Below are 24,714 nucleotides of genomic sequence, written 5' to 3' on the forward strand. Positions count from 1 at the left end.
CTAATTCATTCTATGAAGCCAACATTACCCTCATACCAAAACCAGACAAAGATATCACAAAAAAAGAAAACTACAGACCAATCTCTCTAATGAATATAGATGCAAAAATCTTCAACAAAATTCTAGCAAATCGAATCCAGCAACGCATTAAAAGAATTATACATCATGACCAAGTAGGATTCATCCCAGGTATGCAAGGATGGTTCAACATAAGAAAGTAAATTAATGTAATACACCATATCAACAAATCAAAGCAGAAAAATCATATGATCATCTCAATTGATGCAGAGAAGGCATGTGACAAGAGTCAACATCCTTTCCTGTTGAAAACACTTCAAAGGATAGGAATAGAAGAGAACTTCCTTAAAATGATAAAGAGAATATATGAAAAACCCACAGCTAATATCATCCTCAATGGGGAAAAACTGAAAACATTCCCCCTAAGATCAGGAACAAGACAAGGATGTACACTATCACCACTGTTATTCAACATTGTGTTGGAAGTTCTAACCAGAGCAATTAAACAAGAAAAAGAAATACAAGGCATCAAAACTGGAAAGGAAGAAGTAAAACTATCACTGTCCGCAGATGATATGATACTATACGTTGAAAACCCTGAAAAATCCACAGCAAAACTACTAGAGCTAATAAACGAGTACAGCAGGGTGGTAGGTTACAAGATCAACACTCAAAAATCTGTAGTGTGTCTATACACTAGTAAGGAACAATCTGAGGGGAAATCAAGAAACAAATTCCATTCACAATTTCAACTAAAAGAATAAAGTACTTAGGAATAAATTTAACTAAAGAGACAAAAGACCTATACAAAGAAAACTACAAGAAACTGTTAAAAGAAATCACAGAAGACCTAAATAGATGGAAGCGCATACCATGTTCATGGATTGGAAGACTAAATATAGTTAAGATGTCAATTCTACCTAAATTGATTTACAGATTCAACGCAACACCAATCAAAATACCAACAACTTACTTTTCAGAAACACAAAAACCAAAACCAAATTTATCTGGAAGGGCAGGGTGGCCCGAATTGCTAAAAGTATCTTGAGGAAAAAAAACGAAGCCAGAGGTATCATGCTGCCTGACTTTAAGGCATATTATGAAGCCACAGTGGTCAAAACAGCATGGTATTGGCATAAAGATAGATATATCGACCAATGGAATCGAATAGAGTGCTCAGATATAGACCCTCTCATCTATGGACAATTGATCTTTGATAAGGCAGTCAAGCCAACTCACCTGGGACAGAACAGTCTCTTCAATAAATGGTGCCTAGAGAACTGGATATCCACATGCAAAAGAATGAAAGAGGACCCGTATCTCACAACCTATACAAAAGTTAACTCAAAATGGATCAAAGATCTAAACATTAGGTCTAAGACCATAAAACAGTTAGAGGAAAATGTAGGAAAATATCTTATAAATCTTATAATTGGAGGAGGTTTTATAGACCTTACACCCAAAGCAAGAGCACTGAAGAAATAAATAAATAAATGGGAACTCCTCAAAATTAAACACTTTTGTGCATCAAAGAACTTCATCAAGAAAGTAAAAAGACAGCCTACACAATGGGAGACAATATTTGGAAATGACATATCATGTTTTCAATTTCATTTATTTGTGCTCTAATCTTTGTTATTTCTTTCCTTTTGCTTGCTTTGGGGTTAGCTTGCTGTTCTTTCTCCAGTTCTTCCAAATGGATAGTTAATTCCTGAATTTTTGCCTTTTCTTCTTTTCTGATATAGGCATTTAGAGCAATAAATTTCCCTCTTAGCACTGCCTTTGCTGCGTCCCATAAGTTTTGATATGTTGTGTTTTCATTTTCATTCGCCTCGAGGTATTTGCTAATTTCCCTTGCAATTTCTTCTTTGACCCAGTCGTTGTTTAGGAGTGTGTTGTTGAGCCTCCACGTATTTGTGAATTTTCTGGCACTCTGCCTATTATTGATTTCCAACATCATTCCTTTATGGTCCGAGAAAGTGTTGTGTAAGATTTCAATCTTTTTAAATTTGTTAAGACTTGCTTTGTGACCCAGCATATGGTCTATCTTTGAGAATGATCCATGAGCACTTGAGAAAAAGGTGTATCCTGCTGTTGTGGGATGTAATGTCCTATAAATGTCTATTAAGTCTAGTTCATTTATAGTAATATTCAGATTCTCTATTTCTTTGTTGATCCTCTGTCTAGATGTTCTGTCCCTTGATGAGAGTGGTGAGTTGAAGTCTCCAACTATTATGGTATATGAGTCTATTTCCCTTTTCAGTGTTTGCAGTATATTCCTCACGTATTTTGGGGCATTCTGATTCGGTGCGTAAATATTTATGATTGTTATGTCTTCTTGTTTAATTGTTCCTTTTATTAGTATATAGTGTCCTTCTTTGTCTCTTTTAACTGTTTTACATTTGAAGTCTAATTTGTTGGATATTAGTATAGCCACTCCTGCTCTTTTCTGGTTGTTATTTGCATGAAATATCTTTTCCCAACCTTTCACTTTCAACCTATGTTTATCTTTGGGTCTAAGATGTGTTTCCTGTAGACAGCATATAGAAGGATCCTGTTTTTTAATCCATTCTGCCAATCTATGTCTTTTGATTGGGGAATTCAGTCCATTGACATTTAGTGTTATTACTGTTTGGATAATATTTTCCTCTAACATTTTGCCTTTTGTATTATATATATCATATCTGATTTTCCTTCTTTCTACACTCTTTTCCATATCTCTCTCTTCTGTCTTTTTGTATCTGACTCTAGTGCTCCCTTTAGTATTTCTTGCAGAGCTGGTCTCTTGGTCACAAATTCTTTCAGTGACTTTTTGTCTGAGAATGTTTTAATTTCTCCCTCATTTTTGAAGGATAATTTTGCTGGATATAGGAGTCTTGGTTGGCAGTTTTTCTCTTTTAGTATTTTAAATATATCATCCCACTGTCTTCTAGCTTCCATGGTTTCTGCTGAGAAATCTACACAAAGTCTTATTGGGTTTCCCTTGTATGTAATGGATTGTTTTTCTCTTGCTGCTTTCAAGATTTTCTCTTTCTCTTTGACCTCTGACATTCTAACTAGTAAGTGTCTTGGAGAACGCCTATTTGGGTCTAATCTCTTTGGGGTGCGCTGCACTTCTTGGATCTGTAATTTTAGGTCTTTCATAAGAGTTGGGAAATTTTCAGTGATAATTTCTTCCATTAGTTTTTCTCCTCCTTTTCCCTTCTCTTCTCCTTCTGGGACACCCACAACACGTATATTTGTGCGGTTCATATTGTCCTTGAGTTCCCTGATACCCTGTTCAAATTTTTCCATTCTTTTCCCTATAGTTTCTGTTTCTTTTTGGAATTCAGATGTTCCATCCTCCAAATCACTAATTCTATCTTCTGTCTCTTTAAATCTATCATTGTAGCTATCCATTATTTTTTCTATGTTTGCTACTTTATCCTTCACTTCCATAAGTTCTGCGATTTGTTTTTTCAGTTTTTCTATTTCTTCTTTATGTTCAGCCCATGTCCTCTTCATGTCCTCCCTCAATTTATCGATTTCATTTTTGAAGAGGTTTTCCATTTCTGTTCGTATATTCAGCATTAGTTGTCTCAGCTCTTGTGTCTCATTTGAGCTATTGGTTTGTTCCTTTGACTGAGCCATATTCTCAATCTTTTGAGCGTGGACAGTTATCTTCTGCTGCTGGCGTCTGGGCATTTATTCAGATTTCTCTTGGTGTTGGACCCAGCAAGGTTGTAATATTTTTCCGTGAAATCTCTGGGTTCTGTTTTTCTTATCCTGCCCAGTAGGTGGCGCTCGTGGCACCCGTTTGTCTGCGGGTCCCACCAGTAAAAGGTGCTGTGGGACCTTAAACTTTGGAAAACTCTCGCCGTCCTGGGGGTTTGCTAGCCGAAACGGCTTGAGCCGGCCCAGGGTCCGAATGCAGGGAGGGTTGCTGGTCGCCGCAGCCAGGGAAAGAGCCCGTCCGAATTTCCTAGTCGGCCCTGGGCAACAAGCGTGGCGGGAGGGCGCCAGCGGCAGCGGCCCGCCCGAGAGAGTGCACGTTCCCCGGGAATCACGGGTTTGGAAGGGGCCTCCCCCACCCGTCACCGTTCTCCACGGCCTGGGGGTTTCCGATCCAATTCTCTCAGTTGGTCCGGGGGCTGCGCGTGGTGTGGGCGCCAGCCGTCTTTGTTTCAGGGGACCGCCTCTCCAATTCTCCCAGCCGGCCCGGGAAGGGGGAAGGGAGTAACTCCGGCCGCTTGCCACCCCGCCCGGTAAGGCCCGCGCGCCTCGGCGATCTCACCCGAGCTGCTTCTCTCAGCCAGCCAGCCGTTCCAGGATGGGGTACGCTGTCTTTTTTATCTCTGTTGTGGCTTTGGGCGCTTTCTGTATCGTTTCTACTCCCCTAGTAGGTGTCCTGGAGAAGAAACTAAGATCCGCGCGTCTTACTAAGCCGCCATCTTCCAGGAAGTATCCGGAAATGACATATCAGATAAAGGTCTCGTATACAGAATTTATAAAGAAATTGTTCAACTCAACAACAAAAAGACAGCCAATCCAATTACAAAATGGGAAAAAAACTTGAACAGATATTTCTCAGAAGAGGAAATAGAAATGGCCAAAAGGCACATGAAGAGATGCTCAGTGCCCCTGGCCTAGAGAAATGCAGATCAAAACCACAATGAGATATCATCTCACACCCACCAGAATGGCCATTATCAACAAAACAGAAAATGACAAGTGCTGGAGAGGATGTGGAGAAAGAGGCACACTCATTCAGTGTTAGTGGGAATGTCAAATGGTGCAACCACTGTGGAAGGCAGTTTGGCGGTTCCTCAAAAAGCTGAATATAGAATTACCATATGACCCGGCAAAAGCACTGCTAGGTATCTACTGAGAGGACTTAAGGGCAAAGACACAAACGGACATTTGCACACCAATGTTTATAGCAGCATTATTTACAATTACAAGGAGATGGAAACAGCCAAAATGCCTACCAACAGACGAGTGGCTAAACAAACTGTGGTATATACATACGATGGAATATTATGCAGCTTTAAGACAGACTAAACTTATGAATTATGTAACAACATGGATGGACCTTGCGAACATTATGCTGAGTGAGACTAGCCAAAAACTAAAGGAAAAATACTGTATGGTCTCATTGCTATGAACTGACATTGGTGAATAAACTTGGAATATTTTGTTTGTAACAGAGACCATCAGGAGATAGATATAGGGTAAGATATTGGGTAATTGGAGCTGAAGGGATACAGATTGTGCAACAGGACTGGGTACAAAAACTCAGAAATGGACAGCACAATACTACCTAACTGTAATATAATTATGTTAGAACACTGAATGAAGCTGCATGTGAGAATGATAGAGGGAGGAGGGCTGGGGACATAAATGAAATCAGAAAGAAAGACATATGTTAAAGATTGAGATGGTATAATCTAGGAATGCCTAGAGTATATAATAATAGTGAAATGTACCAATTTTAAAATGTTTTTGCATGAGGAAGAACAAAGGAATGTCATTATTGCAGGGTGCTGAAAATAGATGGTAATTAATATTTAAAAATGTCACCCTATGTGTGAGACTAAAGCAAAAAATGTTTATTTGTTACAAAATTTATATTTTGACTAGTGCATTTCCCAATATAACTTATGTAGATAGTTTGACTGAACGCCATAAGTACTTGGAGTCTCAGGTAGGACATGAGATTTTGTTGGTTTCAGAGTGATGCCCTGATGAATCCCAGAGTGATTCGATCAGTGAGTGGAAAAGTATTTGCAAAGCCCCCTTCAGGGAATGGTGAAAACAGGGAGAAATTCAGCTTCCCCAAGTTGAATTCTTGATATTCTCACAAGCAGTGTGGACAACCAAAGCTATAGGCTGAGCCCCCAGTCTTGGGGTTTGTTCATATGAAACTTAACCCCACAAAGGATAGGTCAAGTCTACTTAAAATCTAGGCCTAAGAGTCACCCCAAGAGAGCCTCTTTTATTGCTCAGATGTGGCCTCTCTCTCCAGCCAACAAGATGAGCAGTCTCACCACCCTCCCCCTCTCTGCGTGGGACATGACTCCCAGGGGTGTGGATCTTCCTGGCAACATGGGACAGAGATCCTGGAATGAGCTGAGACTCAGCATCAAGGGATTGAGAAAAACCCTAGAATGAGCTAAGAATTAACATCAAGAGATTGAGAGAACCTTTTCAACCAAAAGGGGGAAGAGTGAAATGAGACAAAATGTCCATGGCTGAGCGATTCCAAACAGAGTCGAGAGGTTATCCTGGAGGTTATTCTTACGTATTATGTATATATCACCTTGTTGTTTAAGATGTAGTGGAGAGGCTGGAGGGAACTGCCTGAAAATGTAGAGCTGTGTTCCAGTAGCCATGTTTCTTGATGATGAATGAATAATGATATAGCTTTCACAATGTGACTCTGTGATTGTGAAAACCTTGTGTCTGATGCTCCTTTTATCTACCATATCAAGAGACGAGTAGAACATATGGAATAAAAATAAATAATAGGGGGAACAAATGTTAAAATACATTTAGTTTGCAATGCTAGTGATAAATGAAAGCGAGGGATAAGGGGTATGGTATGTATAATCTTTTTTTTTTCTGTTATCGTTTCATTTCTTTTTCTGTTGTCTTTTTATTTCTTTTTCTAAATCGATGCAAATGTCTAAGAAATGATGAATATGCAACTATGTGATGATATTAAGAATTACTGATTATATATGTAGAATGGAATGATATGTTAACATTTTTGTTTGTTAATTTTTTTATTAATAAATTAAAAAAAGAATGACAAAAAAAAAAAACTATGTGATGATATTGTGAGCCACTGATAGTATACCATGTATGGAATGTTTGTATAAGATTTATCAATAAAAACAATTTTTTAAAAAAAGAATTGAAGAAAACTTCTTCAATATGATAAAGAGCTTCTATAAAAAACCCAGAGCCAGAATTGTAATCAACAGTGAGAGACTGAAAGCCTTCCTCCTAAGATTGGGAACAAGACAAAGATGCCCTCTGTCACAATTATTATTCAACATTGTACTAGAAGTTCTAGCTAGAGCAATCAGGCAAAAAAAACAAATAAAAGATATTCAGATTAGAAAGGAAGAAGTAAAACTTTCATTATTTGCAGATGACACAATACTAAATTTGGAAAATCTTGAGAAATCTATGACAAAATGTTTTGAGCTAATAAACAACTCAACAATAAAAGAACAAACAACTCAATTACAAAATGGGATAAAGATATGAATAGACATTTTTCCAAACAACAAAACAGATACCTAAAATGCACATGAAGAGATGCTCATTTTCATTAGCTATAAGAAAATGCAAATCAAAACTACAACAAGATTATCACCTCACACCTAAAGAATGCTGCTATTAAACAAGAAACTACAAATGTTGGAGAGGATGTGGAGAAATTAGAACACTTATTCACTTCTGGTAGGAATGTATAATGGTACAGCTGCTATGGAAGACAGTTTGGTCGTTCCTTAGAAAACTAAATATCAACTTGCTGTACGACCCAGCAATATCACTACTTGATATATACCCAGAAGAGCTGAAAGCACTGACACTAAGCAGACATCTCCACACCAATGTTCACAGAAGCATTATTCACAACTGCCAAAAGAGGGAAACAATCCAACTGCCCATCAATGGAAGAGTGGATAATCAAAATGAGGTATATACATATGATAGAATTTTATGCAGCAGTAAGACATAATAAGGTCCTCAAGCATATGACAACATGGATGAACCTTGAGGACATAATGCTGAGTGAGATAAGCCAGACACAAAAAGAAGATACTGTATGATTTTGCTATTATGACCTTGGTAAAGGACAACTCAGAGGCTTATAATATGGAATATAGGGGACCTAGAGATACACAGAAGCTAGAGATGGGTGAACAGTTAGCTAATGAGGTTGAACTTATGTAAGGGAATGAGTAGAAGTGAAGGCAGTATATTAGTGGGTTTATAAGTAATATTGCCATACTGAAGGTGAACATGATTTAAAGGGGTCGTATAAAGCCATGTATCCCACCAATTAATTAACACTACAAATTAAATAAGTTCTTGCATGAATTACTGCAAAGTTATGAATCTTGTACGAAGAGTAAATAATAGTGGGGTATAGGGAGAAACTACTATTGCATGCTATGGTCTATATTTAACAGGAAGACATCAATAGTATCACAGCAATATCAGGGGTTAGGAATTGAGGGGGGAGGATAAGAGTTAAGGGGAGATTTGGATTTTATTTGGTGAGGGTGTGTTTATGGGTTATTTTTCTAACTGGAGTAATGAAAATTATCTAAATTTGAGAGTATCGATGACTGTACAGCTAAGTGAGGATAATGTGAGACATGCATTGTTGACTGTGGACATTACACATGATGGCCAATGGAAGAAAGTGTCTGGAGCATACATTGACTGAGAAATAGAATGGCGAACTGTGGTGTACACATATACCACATTGCATATTGTCCAGCTACGGAAAGGAACGATGTCATAAGGCATACAAGATGAATGAACCTTTGGGACATTATGTGCTGCAGAATAAGCCAGAAATGAAACAATAAACATTGTATGTTCTCTTTTAGAAAATACTCATAAGAAAACTGGACTCTAGACTATAAGCTGTAATAGCAGTCACATTTAGTCTGGAGCTGTAAATGCTATTTCTAGATTTTGAGATGCTGTGCTATATATGTATAACATGGTAACTCCCTGGAATCTGGGCACCTGTGTGACACATAAGACTCTGAATTGGAGTTCTGCAGCTCTGAAAGTCAGAACTGCTACACACAACAACTGTTAATACAGGCTTCAATTAGAGATAAGAATGAAGCCAGTGTGGTCAGTACTAAGGTAAATCAGAATACAGGGGTTCTCGCCTACCATTCCAGACTTGGGTTCAATGCCCAGTGCCTGCCCATGCCAAAAAAAAAAAGGAATGCAGGGATGATATTATCAGTATTTTAGAACTTCACCTACCGTCTGAGACCAAAGGAAAAGAGGTTTATGTTGTCAAAACCTAAATTTTCTGTAGCACATAAGCTAACTCAACCTGTCTGGATAGCTCATTTAAACAACCCAACACACTAACCAAAAATGGGAATGAGGGCTTGTAATTCTGTATAAGCTTAATGTAATCCCCAGATATATCCAAGAGTATGTGTGTAGATAACTGAAAAGTATTGACAAAGTCCCTTGAGGGATGGGAGAAAAAACATAGAACTATTAAGCTTTACCACTGGGAAAACCCAGGATATTGTCTTAAATATTAGGGACTCGCAAGTTAAGAGACTAAGCCTTCAGTCTCTGTAGAGACTAAAGTGGAGCAGCTAAGTCTACCTTTAGTTATGCCTGAGTTACTTCCAGAGGACCTCTTTTGTTGCTCAGATGTGGTCTCTCTTGCTCTCTTAGCCCAACTCTGAAAGAAAAATCATCACCCCCTCTCCTATGAGGGACATGACATCCAGAGGTGAAAGTCTCCCTGGCAAGATGGGACATGACTCCTAGGGATGAGCTTGACCCTGGTACCCTGTGATCAACAATGACTTCCTGACCAACAGGGGTAAAAGAAATGTAACAAAATAAGGTATCAGTGGCTAAGAGAGTTCAAATACAATTGAAAGGCTATTCTGGAGGCTACTCTTATGCAAGCTTCAGCTAGATAAATTACCACATGTAAATTACCACGGTTTGCCAAACACGAATCAAACACCACTCCTGTTAACCCTAAAGAATATCTAGGGCTCTATCTGAGAAGCTACAAAAGTTTCATGCATTGAGTTTATTTTCCAGAAACCTACAACTTCCAGATGGTTCCTAGACCAAATAAGTCCTGAAAAGCAGAAGGGCCAGCCTCTTCACGAACATCAACTAGTTTCCTCCCTCTATCCCATATTGTTGACACAACTTTCCAATACAAAAATGTTAGGAGAAAGATCGAAAGAGAAGGAGAAGTTATAACAGAGAAAATAGGATTTAAAAAATGATTATGACTGCTGAATCATTATATTGATATTTCTTTTAAGTCTTCAATGTCTTGGAGCAGCTATAAGGAGAAACCTGAAATTGTGGGACTGTAATCCATATCAAACTTTGAAATCTGTTGTATAACTACATGTTATAATACACTTCAAAAGATACTGCTTTTTTGTATATATGTTATATTTCACAATAAAAAATATTTTTAAAAAAATTAGGGCTTTCTCAATTTCAGCCTAAAAATAAACAAAAGCAAAGGCACGGTATGATAAGTGACCAGGAAAACATTAACTCTAGGAATATGACAAATACACTTTGTTACCAAATTCCACGGCATTAACACTGATAGCTGTCAAACCTGCAGATTCAACACCAGATAAGCCCTTTTTCATAGAGTAAAAGTAAACTGATGGAAATAATGAATAACTAAAAGAATCTACACTGGCATGTATGACCAGCAGCCATGACATCACAGCCAAAACACTGTGCTTGGTACATCATGAATCTTGAGCTCTGTGCTCTCTGACACTGCACAGACCTTCACCAAGGTGATAAGTATTGCCACCTTGCATTAATCATGTTGTGAATGGTTGAACACTTATCATTTCAAATACTTTATATAGGAGAATTCCTTTCAATAAAAAATAAAATAATGAGTATGCATGTAAGAAATTAGTAGACCAGGTATGGAGGTGAAAATGAAGACCCAAACTACAAGGCAGTATAAATGCACTTTAAAACAGCCTTTCCTTACAAGGCATATGTGCAACAATCATTTCTTACCTTTGTCAATTTTCTCGGTGCCAGATATTTCAGAGAAAGCTTTTTCTAGTTTTGTAATGGTCTGGGCATCTATTTCTTGGGCTCTTTTCACAGGCTCTAATAACCTCAGTCTTCTATTCTCCTCCCTGAGGGAATGGTTTTCCATAGCATACTTTGCAACTCTGGGGTGGTGATCTACCTGTGATATAGAAGAATTACAGACATTATGTATTTATATACATTTCCTTAATGAACATGTCTTTTTGATAAACCTGTAGGAAGATGTGTAACTCGTACATACCACTGGTACCCCGGATGTAACCACTATGGAAAGCAAGGTGGCAACTGTGATAAGATTGAAAATGTGCATTATCCTTTATTATGATTGGGTCTACTTTGAAACTTTCACCCAGGAGCCCCCCAGTGAGGAACGTACAAGGATGTGCACTGTGGCAGACAACTTATGCAAAGGCAGCTGATTAAATTAACATACACAAATAAATACATAAGGAAACTCTGTCAACCAGGACTGAATGCCCTATAAGATATAATAATAAAAAATAACAAGGTACAGAAAAATGCATATGACCTGCTCCTTTTCTGTACAAAAGGAATAAAAGTAAAGCTATCTACTATTCATGTTAGTTCGAGTATGCATAAAACTGTGGCAAGATACACAAAAAAAACAAAAACAGATTATCTTTGTTTTTTTAAAAAGTGCTTCTTTAATCATACATCCTCCCCAGGGAAAAGGAAAAATAACCACAAAAAAACCTTTTAAGTACCCAACTCTAAATACACTTCTGATTCAGATAACCATAACCGCCCATGGGGTAAAATCAAGCTTGTCCTACTGGGGCTGAGTGCTATAATAGCAACACCAGAGCAACTTCCTCCCTTTTCCTTTCAGATTTTACTATTTTGGAAAAGAATAGAAAAAAGGATTGTCATCATATTCTGTCAGGTAAATTCACTTAAAATAATTTCACTGCATTAAAAATTTTAGGTATTAATTGACAGTTACATTTCCTTTGAATTTCTCTTATTTTTAGAAATACACAAATACCCTGTACTTACTTGTTCTCGCAGAGTTTGTATCTCATCCCTTAATTCTGAGAGCAAACGATCCTGCTCCTCAGGCAGAAAACTTCCCCGTGATTCTTTGTGAAGCTTCTCCAGGCGCATTATTTGATCTTCTCGAAATTTCACAATCATTTTATTTGACTGAATGAATTTTTCTTTTTTGAGGGTGAGGTCTTCTAATTGGCTAATTTTTTCTACTAGACACTTAAGAAATTCATAATTTGGTTAAACATGAAAAATAATTTCGCCTTCCTAAATTTTCATAAGCCCAACAAACACAGCCTTCATATTTAATCATAAAGGCAAAATTAGATTTTTCACAACCTTCCTTTGTTTTCTTTATCTACTTGGTGCCATTTATTTCATGTTGAATGCAATAAAACCAAATTTCTAAAACCTAAAATATCTCAAATCCCCATTACACTAAATTCAGTTTCCTACCTTCTTTTCCTGTTCAGATTTCTTTAAGAATAACATTGCCTCTCGGAAACAGTTCATGTAACTAGCCTTCTCATCATCTGTTAATCCAGAAAGAAAAAATGGGAAAGGAAAAACATGAGCAAAAATAGGCAGACTTTGAGTGTTTCAAACTATTCTAAGAAAACTAGATTGTTATCACTAGATTTCAAATGAACCCATTCTACATATTAGCTGTTTTATGAAGAAAAGTAAGCTTTTCTTTATTTAATAACCATATATAGATTACATATGGTATGGTAGAATCATGTAAATGGATCTAAATGAAATTTATTAGTATTTTTTTTAGTATTTTTTAGGGACAAATTATTTAAAATTATTTTGATTCCCCCTTCCCACCATATCTCACAGAACCCAGTGCCTATGGTATCTGAATACAGACCAAGTACCATGTTCTTATACAGGTGAAATAAACAGAAAGGAGTAAACAAGAGCAGATACTTATGAGAAATTTGATAGTCTTATCATGTTGTACTCATCTATCATCAGAGTTTGCTTATAGTAATATTAGCAAATGGTCTTTCCCAGGAAGGATAAAGGACATTTTGATTATCTTACCTCTGGTCTGAATGCTTTCTGATAGTACCTCCCCTGAAGTAAGCTGGGCCAGTTGTTCTTTAAGTCTCTTTATTTCAGCTTGCAGCTGACTCACATTTCCTTGGGTATCTTCATTTACCACTGCCTTGGTTCAGGAATTTTAAAAAAACAACATTGAATGTATGCTCTTTGGGTTGTACAGTACTATGTACTTTGGGTTGTACAGTACTATTCCAAAGGAATCCTTTTGGAGTGGTGAATACTAAACAAAAGTGCATTTCTATCATGTAATCAGCAGACCATCAGAATCACAGCGTGCTGTAGTATGAAGGAAGTTCCCTTTCCTAATACTTTCACACCTAGTGCCAAACTCTAATCCCCCTCCCCACTCCTCCCTTAGCTTTCCACTTATCTCCCTGCTTTGCTGACCAGCCCTGGGTTCTGTTGAACTGGGTCACCTTCAAGAGCTGGGTATGTTCAATTAACATGTCCTCCTCCCAGAGGAGAACAGCTTCTCCCAGAATGGAGAAGAGCAAAAACCTCAGTGGGTGTCATTTTCCCTTCGTCCTCGTATACTGTGGTAAAGGAGCCTTGCTATTAGGATGTGATTTATGTATAGGGCTGGTCTGAGGTTTATAAATTTGACAGAAACAACCTTCTCCAGAGAAATCCAACCCTGTATTTCTAAAAACCCTCCTGGAAGAAGAGGTTGTCTGGACAGCACTATCTCTGGTTTTGCACTGCACTAAATGCTATCTTCATTTTCTTTAAGAAATGCCTCATGTGAGTGACTTCTAAAAGATTTTAAAAACCCCACATTATCTACAGGTGATAATAAGTGTTAACAACTGAGCACCAACCAGGTCAAAAATACCCAGTTCTAGTGAATAAAAAAGTATTTGCAAAGTCCCCTTGGGAGAATGGCAAGAAAGGGGGAAAATTCAGCTTCCCCATGTAGAGAATTCCTGATATTCAAACAAGCAGTGGGGAAAACCAAAGGAATAGGCCAAGCCCTCAATCTTGGGATTTGTTCATATGAAACTTATCCCCACAAAGGATAAGTTAAGCCTACTTAAAATTAGGCCTAAGAGAACCGTCAGAGAACCTCTTTCGTTGCTCAGATGTGGACACTCTCTCTCTCAGCCAACATGACAAGCAAACTCACTGCCCTCCCCCTCTTTACATAGGACGTGACTCCCAGGGGTGTAAATCATCCTGGCTATGTGGGACAGAAATCCTAGAATGAGCTGGAACTCAGCATCAAGGAAATGAGAAAACCGTGTAGACCAAAAGGGGGAAGAGAGAAATGAGACAAAATAAAGTGTCAACGGCTAAGAGATTTCAAACAGAGTTGAGAGGTTATCCTGGAGGTTATTCTTATACATTATATAGATGTCACCTTTTTAGTTAAGGTATATTGGAGAGGCTGGAGGAAAGTGCCTGAAAATATAGAGCTGGGTTCCAGTAGCTATGTTTCTTGAAGATGATTGTATGATACAGCTTTTGCAATGTGATTGTGTGATTGTGAAAACCTTGTGACTGATGCTCCTTTTATCTATGGTATGGACAGATGAGTAAAACATATGGATTAAACACAAATAAATAATAGGGGGAACAAATGTTAAAATAAATTTAGTAGACTGAAATGCTAGTGATCAATGAAACGGAGTGATAAGGGGTACAGAAAAAAAATAGGGGAAATAAAAGCTAAAATATATTGGGTAAATGGAAGTACTAGCATCAACGAGCGGGAAGGGTAAGGGTAAGAGACATGGTATGTATGAGTTTTTTTCTTTTTATTTCTTTTTCTGAATTGATGCAAATGTTCAAGAAATGATCATGGTGATGAATATACAACTATGTGATGAAATTGTGAGTTATTGATTATATACCAAGAATGGAATGATCACATGGTAAGGATGTTTGTGCTTGTATGTTGTTACATATAAAATTTTTTTATATGTTTGAAAAAAATTTAATTAAAAAAAAATATATATATGTATATAAATATCCAGTTCTGAAATACCCAATGCTGTAGGGAGGAAAAAACCTTTGAAAGCCCCAAGATTCCCTGTGTTCTCGTCATAGGCCCAGCCTGCCCACTGGGGAATTTTTAAATTGTTCATCCTTAAATAAGTCCCAGACAGTCTAGTCAGTAAAAATGAGACAATTCCCACCACTACGCTGTAGCTGGGGGACTTACCATTGATAGTGACTAGTTTAAGAATCCTATGTTTGTTGTTTTTTCTGTTAAGAAACCATTTCTAATTGCCTCTGATTTTTATGGCCAGCTGCATTTCAAGGTACTCTTGTACATTCTGACATCACTGTCACCATCAGTGATATCATAATTCTAATTACAACTGCAGCTCTCTACTCTTCAAAAACCAAAAATAAGTCCCCAGAAATGGGATCAAGAAGCTCTACTGTTTTTTTTTTCCTCAACACATTACAAATACCCCATCAGAGATCATAATCCAAGGAAATAAAGTAATGACTAGACCTATACTCCTGATTTGGAGATATGAAGTTAATTAAAAAACAAACAACTAATCCTTTTGAATATAGTATGTGACCACGTCAGGAATTGAGGAGATTGTTCTACCTAAAAATGAAGGGGTAGCAACATGGACCCCTTCACGCTCATACTGATCAAATAATAGATGATTATGGTGTCTACTTTACAGTAAAATATGACACAATTTTCTCTTGAAGGAGAGAGGAAGTTCATCTACCAATTTATAACTCTACAATTATTTTGTCTGGAACCAAAGGGATCTCCAATCTCTCCAAAATAAATGGTAGACACCTGGATCTTTAAGCAGTTTACAGCAGGGGTTGACAAACCATTCCCCATGGGCCAAATCCAGTCCACTGTTTTTGCAAGTAAAATTTTTTTGGAACACAGCCATGCCCATTTGTCTGAATGTCTATGGCTGCTTTTGTACTAAAAAAAGAGTTGAGTAGTTGGAATAGAAACCATTTGGTCCAGGAAGCCCAAACTATTTACCATCTGGCCCTTCACAAGAAAGGTTTACTGACCATGGTGTATACCAAATCAAGGGAGCTTTCTGTATAAAAAGTAAAATAAGGATTCCTTGGAATTGAAAGACAAGCTTTGTCAATATTATCAAATTATTTTCATAGCATACCCCACCCCTCCATACACATACATACACACACGCACAAATCTGTTAGCATGGGCAAGGGTAATTAAATTAAGTCTCCGACCCAGTTATAGAGGAAAAACTTAGACTTCTATTAAGGAGAATCAAACAATTGCGACCATAAGACTTACCTGCATCTTGAATTACACCTGTGAAATAGAGGACTAGGAAAGATGAAATGGGTATCTTCCTTAAAGTTAAGTTCAGCTTTCAGAGAGAAATACACAAAAGCTAATGCTAATATTAGGGCACTCACAAAAATGGAATGATGCAAGCTTAAGTATTTTCCTAATGTATTTAATGAAACATAATTAGAAAGATTTTACCTTGTTTTTAATCAGCTTGGCTCTCTGAGCAAAATTAAGTGTTGATAAGGTTTCTCCAAAACACCTGGATCCAGGATGAACATTTGCAATTATGGCTGTCTTGGCGTTACCTCCAAGGGAATCCTGTTTAGTGACAAGAATGGGGTACGTCTTCAGATAAGAAGTAGTAAAACATTTTTTAAGCAAGGGAAAATGCATACTCTTGCTAGTAAGTCTCAGAGATTGTCCCACTATCAACCATTGTGAACATAACCAAAAAAAGAGACAAGGATTCCCACAATCTACTTTACCCGTAGTAAGAAGGTAAGTTTGGAGTCTCTGTAGCAAACGTGTCTCTGTTTCCCATTGCCCACATCAACAAGTGCGGTAATCACTTGACCCAGGCAGCTCAATGATCGGTTTATGTTACCTGCTTCCTAAGGCATTGGAGAAAAAGAACAGACATTTAGGAGCACTGGTTACTTTCTGGTATTTTGAATTAAAATATACTTAAGGATGACAATTTTGGAAAAAGGCAAGTAAGGGACAATGTTAATGAAGGATAACTAATTATTCCCTAAATTGCTCCTATTTGACGTACACTGCAATTTTAATATCCAAAGACAAACACAAAATATGTGAAAAAAAAATTAATGTCAACTTCATGATGATAATAATTTAAAATTGACCTATAGGTAAGGATAAAGATCACCCCCTCCCCCCCCAAAAAAAGAAGAAGAAAAATTTGGGGTGGTGTATTAATAGCAATATTTTTCCACCCTTTTATGTTAAAATGTCTGCTACATCATAAGGATGTAATGACTAATAACTCACCTCTCAACAACCCAAAGCCACTGATGAGCATATCACAATAGAATATTCAGTCTAATTCTGTAAAGTATAATAAAGTTCCTTTAACACAGTGGTTTGAGGAGAGGAGAAAAATGTCTGAGCTAAATATGTTACACTGGATTTTTACTGTAGAAAGCATAATTTCTTTGGTATCCCAATTTGCAGTAGTAAGAGTAGAGAAAAAAGAGAAAACATATGGAAATTATAAAGAAAGAAATACTGAATTCAGAGTTGCCACTATTTGCCATCACTCAAATAGCAACAAAGCAGTTGAGAGCACAGTCTATGGAGCTGTGCTTCCTCAGCTCTGTCATTATTAGCTTTGAGACCTAGGGCAATTTACTTTCATTTCTTTAACTGTATAATAGAAAGAATATTAGTGACTACTTCCCAGAATTGCTGGGCATGTCAAGTATGTCAAGTACTTAGAACAGGCCTGGCATTTGTCCTATTATAAACATATGTTACATTATTATGCTTCATATCTCAATAAAAACACAACTTTAAATGCAAAAAAATAAGTCTCTCCTTCACTGTTCCTGAGACATCTTTCCCCTGATCCCCACACATTCTAAACTATAGAATCGCCAGTGTTCTATTGACAATATGTATTACAATACATATAATAAATATTAACAATGCATATGTAGACCTTTTGGTCCCACCACTAATACTTTAACTAAGGACTAGGTACTTAACTTTTCACAGTGGAAATATGAAACGGTGTAACTGGTCTCTTTTTTCTTTAGGCTCTACCCTCCTGAATCTGGCACTAGTAAGCCAGATGGAAAAGATTTTACAAAACAAGCTCACTTCATGAAATCACTCATCTGCTCAAAATTTTTTAAGTTTTTACCGGTGTTTGGAGAGTTGAATACAAACTTGGCCTTACACACCTGGTCCTCAGTGATCTGGATTTACCTGCTTATCTAACCCCAACCCATGCACTGGGTTCACATTGAAATGCCATAATGATTTTGTATCCACAATAATCCTTGAAATGTCTCCTAAGCAGATAAATATTCCCTGCCCCTTTTTCCCTACCCAAATTCTGTTCTCTTTGAAATCATAACTCAAGAACTATTTCTTTCCCAATTTCCCAAAGCAATTCACATCACACCCTTCTTCCCCTTACCCCTGCCACCTATACCATTATCTCTTCCAGCATGAATTCAAACATTCTTGCTACTGACAGATTTGTCCTACCTGTTCTATGTATGTTTACTGTCCCTACCCCATAACAAAAATTTCTGTTCCTGTAGATGGGAAGAATTTCTTACTCCTTTGTAGCCCCCATACAACTTAGTTTGAACTCACTCACAAGTTGAAGACCATAATTTTATTCTTACCTTCAACCTCATCCCCTCTGCGTGGGTATCTTTTTGCCTTTCAGATCCTGCTAAATCCACCAGATTGAGTAGGGAGGTCCGTATATTCACAGTCTCACTGCTTTTCTCCATTGACTCTATAGTAATTGTAAAGACTGCATGAGACCTAGAGGATTCTCTATTCATTGATGTTGATGCCACGCGTCTGTTTCTCCATCCTCCAGACAACACCTAAGCAAAAGGAAAATACATTACAAGAAACAAAGTACCTTTGAGAAAAACTTAAGACACAAAACAAGCATTTGAGAATCACTTGTTTCAATAAGAAAAATACTGATATATCATTAATTATCTACTTACACAATATTTACACAAAGTATATTTCCCTCTAAAACAGGATGGGAACCTATGGCCTTGCCATTGTTACCCAGTTCTTTAAATGAATTTATGTTATCACAAGCTGTAAGTAGTACATAACAGCCACCAAAATTATTAGTAAGAAATTTGTAAAGGGTGATGAGAAGGCACACTGGTCCATCAGGGAACATCCTCAAATTATTTTCCTTTCTCTGTCTTCAGTTTCCTCTACATGTTACAGAAAGAGAATGAAAAGAAATCAGAAAGCTTAGTATAGAGAACTAGTTTTGCCACACTGTTTGAGTAACCTGATGAAAATTAGAAAATCTCATTGAACATTTATCTTTACCTAGACAAAAAGAAGTAAACAGAATAAATCTCTAAATTATCTGTCAACCAAAAGTTATGTCAGTTCTTTCGTCCTACAAAGAATTTGTTTTTCCTACCCATTCCCTATGGAGGCAAGATACATGAAGGTTCTCGACTGCAGGCTCCAGATCACATGAGAATGAGTTCAAACCCTAGCTCCATCATTTATGAGCTAATGTGGTCTGGAGCCAGTTTAACCTTTTTAAGGATCAGTCACCATATCTGCAAAATGGGAATATCTACCCCATAGGGCAGGACATCTTAAACTTCAAAGTGTGATCAATTACCTACAGATATTGTTAAAATGCAGATTCTGATATGAGCAAGGTAGGCCATGAAATTCTATAGATTTAATAAATTCTCAGGTGATGATGATGGCGGCAGGACCACATTTTGAGTTGTAAAATCATAAGATATTAAAGAACAAAATGGGGAAATTAGTACTTATACTTCAAAGAGTATATTGGAAAAAATGAAATAATGTATACAAGCACAGTGCTTGCCAAAGATGTACTAAATATCCAATAGATACCTGTTGCTATAACCATCTTTATTAACCAGCCATAGTATAAAATTGCAATTATTTTGTATTTTCAATTTTTTGCATAGTACTTTATGCTTCCAATTCATAATATTAAAATCAGTAAATCATGATAAATTCATATGGTCAGAAAAAATTACTTAGAATTAAGTAAATGCACAAAAATTTACATAGTATGCTATTATTTGTGGAATATAAGAGAAAAAAGCAAATATACAAAAATCAAAATACAAAGATCAAAATAAAAAAATAGAGTGCAGGGGGTAATTAAATAGTAGAATTCTCGACCACCATGCGGGACACCGGGGTTCGATTACCATCCCACGCACTACAAAAATGAATAAATAAATAATTCAGTGAATGCTTATGGATTGGAAGACCCAATTCGGTAAAATGTCGATTTTTCCCAAATTTATCTATACATTCAATACAATCAAAATCCAAGCAGGACATTTTATAGAAATTGACAAAGTGATTCTAAAACTTATATGAAAATGCAAAGTACCAAGAATAACCAAAACAACTGTTAGAAAACAAAGTCAAAAGATTTACCCTGTTCTGATCTCAAGACTTTCTACTCAGCCACAATGAAGGCAGTTTTGTATTAGAGAATGTAAGACATTTAGATCAATTCAACAAAATACAGCCCAGAAATAAACCCACGCACATAAGGTCAAATAATTTTCAGCAAAGGTGGAAAGACACCTCAGTGGGGAAAAAAAAAATTCTTTTTTCAACAAATTGGTGCTGCATACTGTATCAACTGATTATTTGTTTGAAAAAAAAAGATGCTGACACTTTTCTCTCATAATACACAAAAATGACCTTAAAGTTGATCATTGGCCTAACTGTAAAACGAAAAAGTATACAACTCCTAAAAAAAACACAAAAAAAATTTTTGTGACCATGCTGTAGATAATTTTTAGAAACAATAAAAAACGGAAGAAATAACAGAAAAGACTGATAAACAGGACTCCATAAAAATTTAAAACTTTTACTTTTCAAAAAATAATATTAACAAAATGAAAAGACAATTCATATACTGGGAAAAAATATTCATAAAATCTATCAGACAATGGACTTGTATCTAGAATTTACAAAGAATTTTTAAAATTCAGTAATAGAGAGTTGGCCAAGATGGCGACTTAGCAAAGTGCGCGATTTAGTTTGTCCTCCAGAACAGCTACTAAATAATCAGGAACAGTACAGAACAGCTTCGGGAGCCACGTCAGTGACCAGACACACAGCATACCCCAGTCTGGACCACCTGGACTGGCTACGAGCTCCCCAGAACTGTGAGTGCCACAAGCTGCCAAGGCCAGCACCCCTCCCCCACAGGCTGCATCCCAGGGGGGGAAAGAAACAGACTTTACCAGCAGCAGGGGCTAAGACCAACCAAACACCAACTGTGGAATTAATTAATAAACTCTGACAACTAAAAATAGGTCCCCAGCTCAGGTGAACCTGGTCACAGCGGAGGTCGCCCATTTGTGCCCCGGTGCCAAGGGGGAAGGACTGATGGAAAAAGAAAAAAAGAAACAGAGGTTTTTGTGGCTGTGTTTGAACAAAGGCTTGACTGCCCTTGGATAGAGCAGCAGGACTTCTCAGGTGGCAACTGCCCCAGGCTTAGGCAGAAACAAGTTCATTTGAGGGCTTGCCTGGAGCCTGTGCCTTTCCCAGGGGAAGGGTAAAACCCAACTCAGGTGGAATCTCTCCCTCAAGGAATTCAGACATCAGGACGTGGCAATTTAAAGCCATTAAAATGAGCCTACAACCTCTCCTCTGTCTCCACCATGCCCCCAGCAGGAAGAGGCTGCCAAAGTTAAAGGTACCGCACCATCTTATGCTGGTGGGACCTGCAGGCAGACAAGTACCACATATTGGGGAGGATAAGAAAAACAGAGTCCAGAGACTTTACAGGAAAGTCTTTCAACCTTCTCGGTCTCACCCTCAGGGAAAACTGACACAGGTGACTCTTTCCTCCTGACAAGAGGCCACTTTGGACTGTGAAAATCCACTTGGGGTATATAACACCTAAGTAGAACCTCCTAAGGGTGGAAGGGGAAAAGGCACCATACAGGCAGGGCAAGAAATAAGAAAACAAGAACTGAAAAATTCTCCTCTGTTAAACAAAACCTAAGCTAGAGGTCCAGAAAAAGATGAACTGAATGTCAAAGAACAGAAAGACAACAAATTCATCCAGAAAGAAAATCCTAGGTAAAAGAAGTGAAAACAATCTCCAGAATAAACTAATTAACATAATTAAATGCCTAGACAGAAGCAAAAAATAACAAATCACACTAGGAAAATTGAAGATATGGCCCAGTCAAAAGAACAAATCAACAATTCAAATGAGATACAGGAGCTGAAACAATTAATTCAGAATATACAAACAGACATGGAAAACCTCATCAAAAATCAAATCAATGAATTGAGGGAGGATATAAAGAAGGCAAGCAATGAACAAAAAGAAGAAATGGAAATTCTGAAAAAACAAATCACAGAACTTACAGGAATGAGAAAAGGCACAGTAGAAGAGATGAAAAAAAACAATGGAAACTTACCATGGTAGATTTCAAGAGGCAGAACATAGGATTAGTGAACTGGAGGACAGAACACCCAAAATCCAACAAGCAAAAGAAAATACAGGGAAAAAATGAAAAAATATGAGCAGGGGGAATTGAGTGAAAATAAGAAGCGCACAAATATATGTGTTGTGGGTGTCCCAGAAGGAGAAGAAAAGGGAAAAGGAGGAGAAAAACTAATGGAGGAAATTATCACTGAAAATTTCCTAACTCTTATGAAAGACTTAAAATTACAGATCTAAGAAGTGCAGCGCATCCCAAAGAGAATAGATCCAAATAGACATTCTCCAAGACACTTACTAATCAGAATGTCAGAGGTCAAAGAGAAAGAGAGAATCTTGAAAGCAGCAAGAGAAAAGCAATCCATCACATACAAGGGAAGCCCAATAAGACTATACATAGATTTCTCAGAATAAATCATGGAGGCTAGAAGACAGTAGGATGATATATTTAAATTACTAAAAGAGAAAAACTGCCAACCAAGAATTCTATATCCAGCAAAACTGTCCTTCAAAAATGAGGGAGAAATTAAAACATTTTCAGACAAAATATCACTGAGAGAATCTGTGACCAAGAGACCAGCTCTGCATGAAATACTAAAGGGAGCACTAGAGACAGATACGAAAAGATAGAAGAGAGAAGTGTGGAGAAGAGTGTAGAAAGGAAGACTATGAGTAAAGGTAAAAAGAAGGAAAATTAGATATGACATATAAAATACAAAAGGCAAAATGGTAGAAGAAACCACTACCCATGCAGTAATAACACTAAATGTTAGTGGATTAAATGCTATAATCAAAAGAAATAGACTGGCAGAATGGATTTTAAAAAAAATGATACACTTATATGCTGTTTACAGGAAACACATATTAGACCCAAGGATAAACATAGGTTGAAAGTGAAAGGTTGGGAAAAGATATTTCATGCAAATAACAACCAGAAAAGAGCAGGAGTAGCTATACTAATATCCAACAAATTAGAGTTCAACTGTAAAACAGTTAAAAGAGACAAAAAAGGATACTATGTACTAATAAAAGGAACAATTCAACATGAAGACATAACAATCATAAATATTTATGCACCGGCCAGAATGCTCCAAAATACCTACAGCAAAAACTGGAAATACTGAAAAGAGAAATAGACACATCTATCAAAATAGTTGGAGGCTTCAATTCACCACTCTCGTCAATGGACTCTCATCTAGACAGAAAATCAATAAAGATACAGAGAATCTGAATAATATCATAAATGAGCTAGACTTAAGAGACATTTATAGAACATTACACCCCACAACAGCAGATATACCTTTTTCTCAAATGCTCATGGATCATTCTCAAGGATAGACCACATGCTGGGTCATAAAGTAAGTCTCAATAAATTTAAAAAGAATGAAATTGTACAAAACACTTTCTGAGATCATAAAGGAATGAAGGTGGAAATCAATAATAGGCAGAGGGCCAGAAAATTCACAAATATGTGGAGACTCAACAACACACTCTTAAACAACCAGTGGGTCAAGGAAGAAATTACAAGAGAAATCAGTAAATATTTCGAGGCAAAAGAAAATGAAAATACAACATATCAAAACTTATGGGACGCAGCAAAGAAAGTCAGTGCTAAGAGGGAAATTTATTGCCCTAAATGACTATATCAAAAAAGAAGAAAGGGCAAAAATCGAGGAAGTAACTGTCCACTTGGAAGAACTATAAAAGAACAGCAAACTAACCCCAAAGCAGGCAAAAGAAAAGAAATAATGAAGACTAGAGCAGAAATAAATGAAATTGAGAACATCAAAACAACTGAGAAAAATCAAAAAAACTAGAGGCTGGTTTTATGAGAAAATCAATAAGGTTGATGGACCCTTAGCAAGACTGACAAAAAGAAAAAGAGAGAGGATGCAAATAAGTAAGATCAGAAATGAAAGATGAGACATAACCACTGACCCCACAGAAATAAAGGAGGTAATAAAGGATACTATGAACAACTTTATGCTAATAAATACAACAATGTAGATGAAATAGATAACTTTCTAGAAAAGCATGAACAACCAATTTTGACTCGAGAAGAAATAGATGACCACAACAAACCAATCACAAGTAAACAAACTGAATCAGTCATTAAGAAACTTCCCAAAAAGAAAAATCCAGGACTAGATGGCTTTACATGTGAATTCTACCACACATTCCAGAAATAATTAGTACCAACCTGGCTCAAATACTTCAAAAAAATTGAAGAGGAGCGAAAGCTACCTAAGTCATTCTACGAAGTCAACATCACCCTCATACCAAAACCAGACAAAGATATTACAAAAAAAGAAAACTACAGACCAAT

General features: G+C 37.0%; 1 protein-coding gene across 1 annotated transcript in view; it reads right to left on the minus strand.

Annotated features, from left to right (window-relative positions):
* KIF15 (kinesin family member 15) overlaps positions 1-24,714 on the minus strand; it is a 171,595-nt gene that overhangs the window by 79,127 nt on the left and 67,754 nt on the right. The window contains exons 8-14 of the mRNA XM_077129585.1: positions 18,556-18,765; positions 16,666-16,791; positions 16,376-16,498; positions 12,904-13,027; positions 12,310-12,386; positions 11,863-12,072; positions 10,807-10,984 (exon numbers count right to left, since the gene is read on the minus strand). Coding sequence (XP_076985700.1) covers positions 10,807-10,984; positions 11,863-12,072; positions 12,310-12,386; positions 12,904-13,027; positions 16,376-16,498; positions 16,666-16,791; positions 18,556-18,765 — 1,048 coding nt within the window. The remainder of the gene's footprint in view (positions 1-10,806; positions 10,985-11,862; positions 12,073-12,309; positions 12,387-12,903; positions 13,028-16,375; positions 16,499-16,665; positions 16,792-18,555; positions 18,766-24,714) is intronic.

Source organism: Tamandua tetradactyla, chromosome 15 (genome assembly GCF_023851605.1).
Source record: "Tamandua tetradactyla isolate mTamTet1 chromosome 15, mTamTet1.pri, whole genome shotgun sequence".
Classification (NCBI taxonomy): domain Eukaryota; kingdom Metazoa; phylum Chordata; class Mammalia; order Pilosa; family Myrmecophagidae; genus Tamandua; species Tamandua tetradactyla.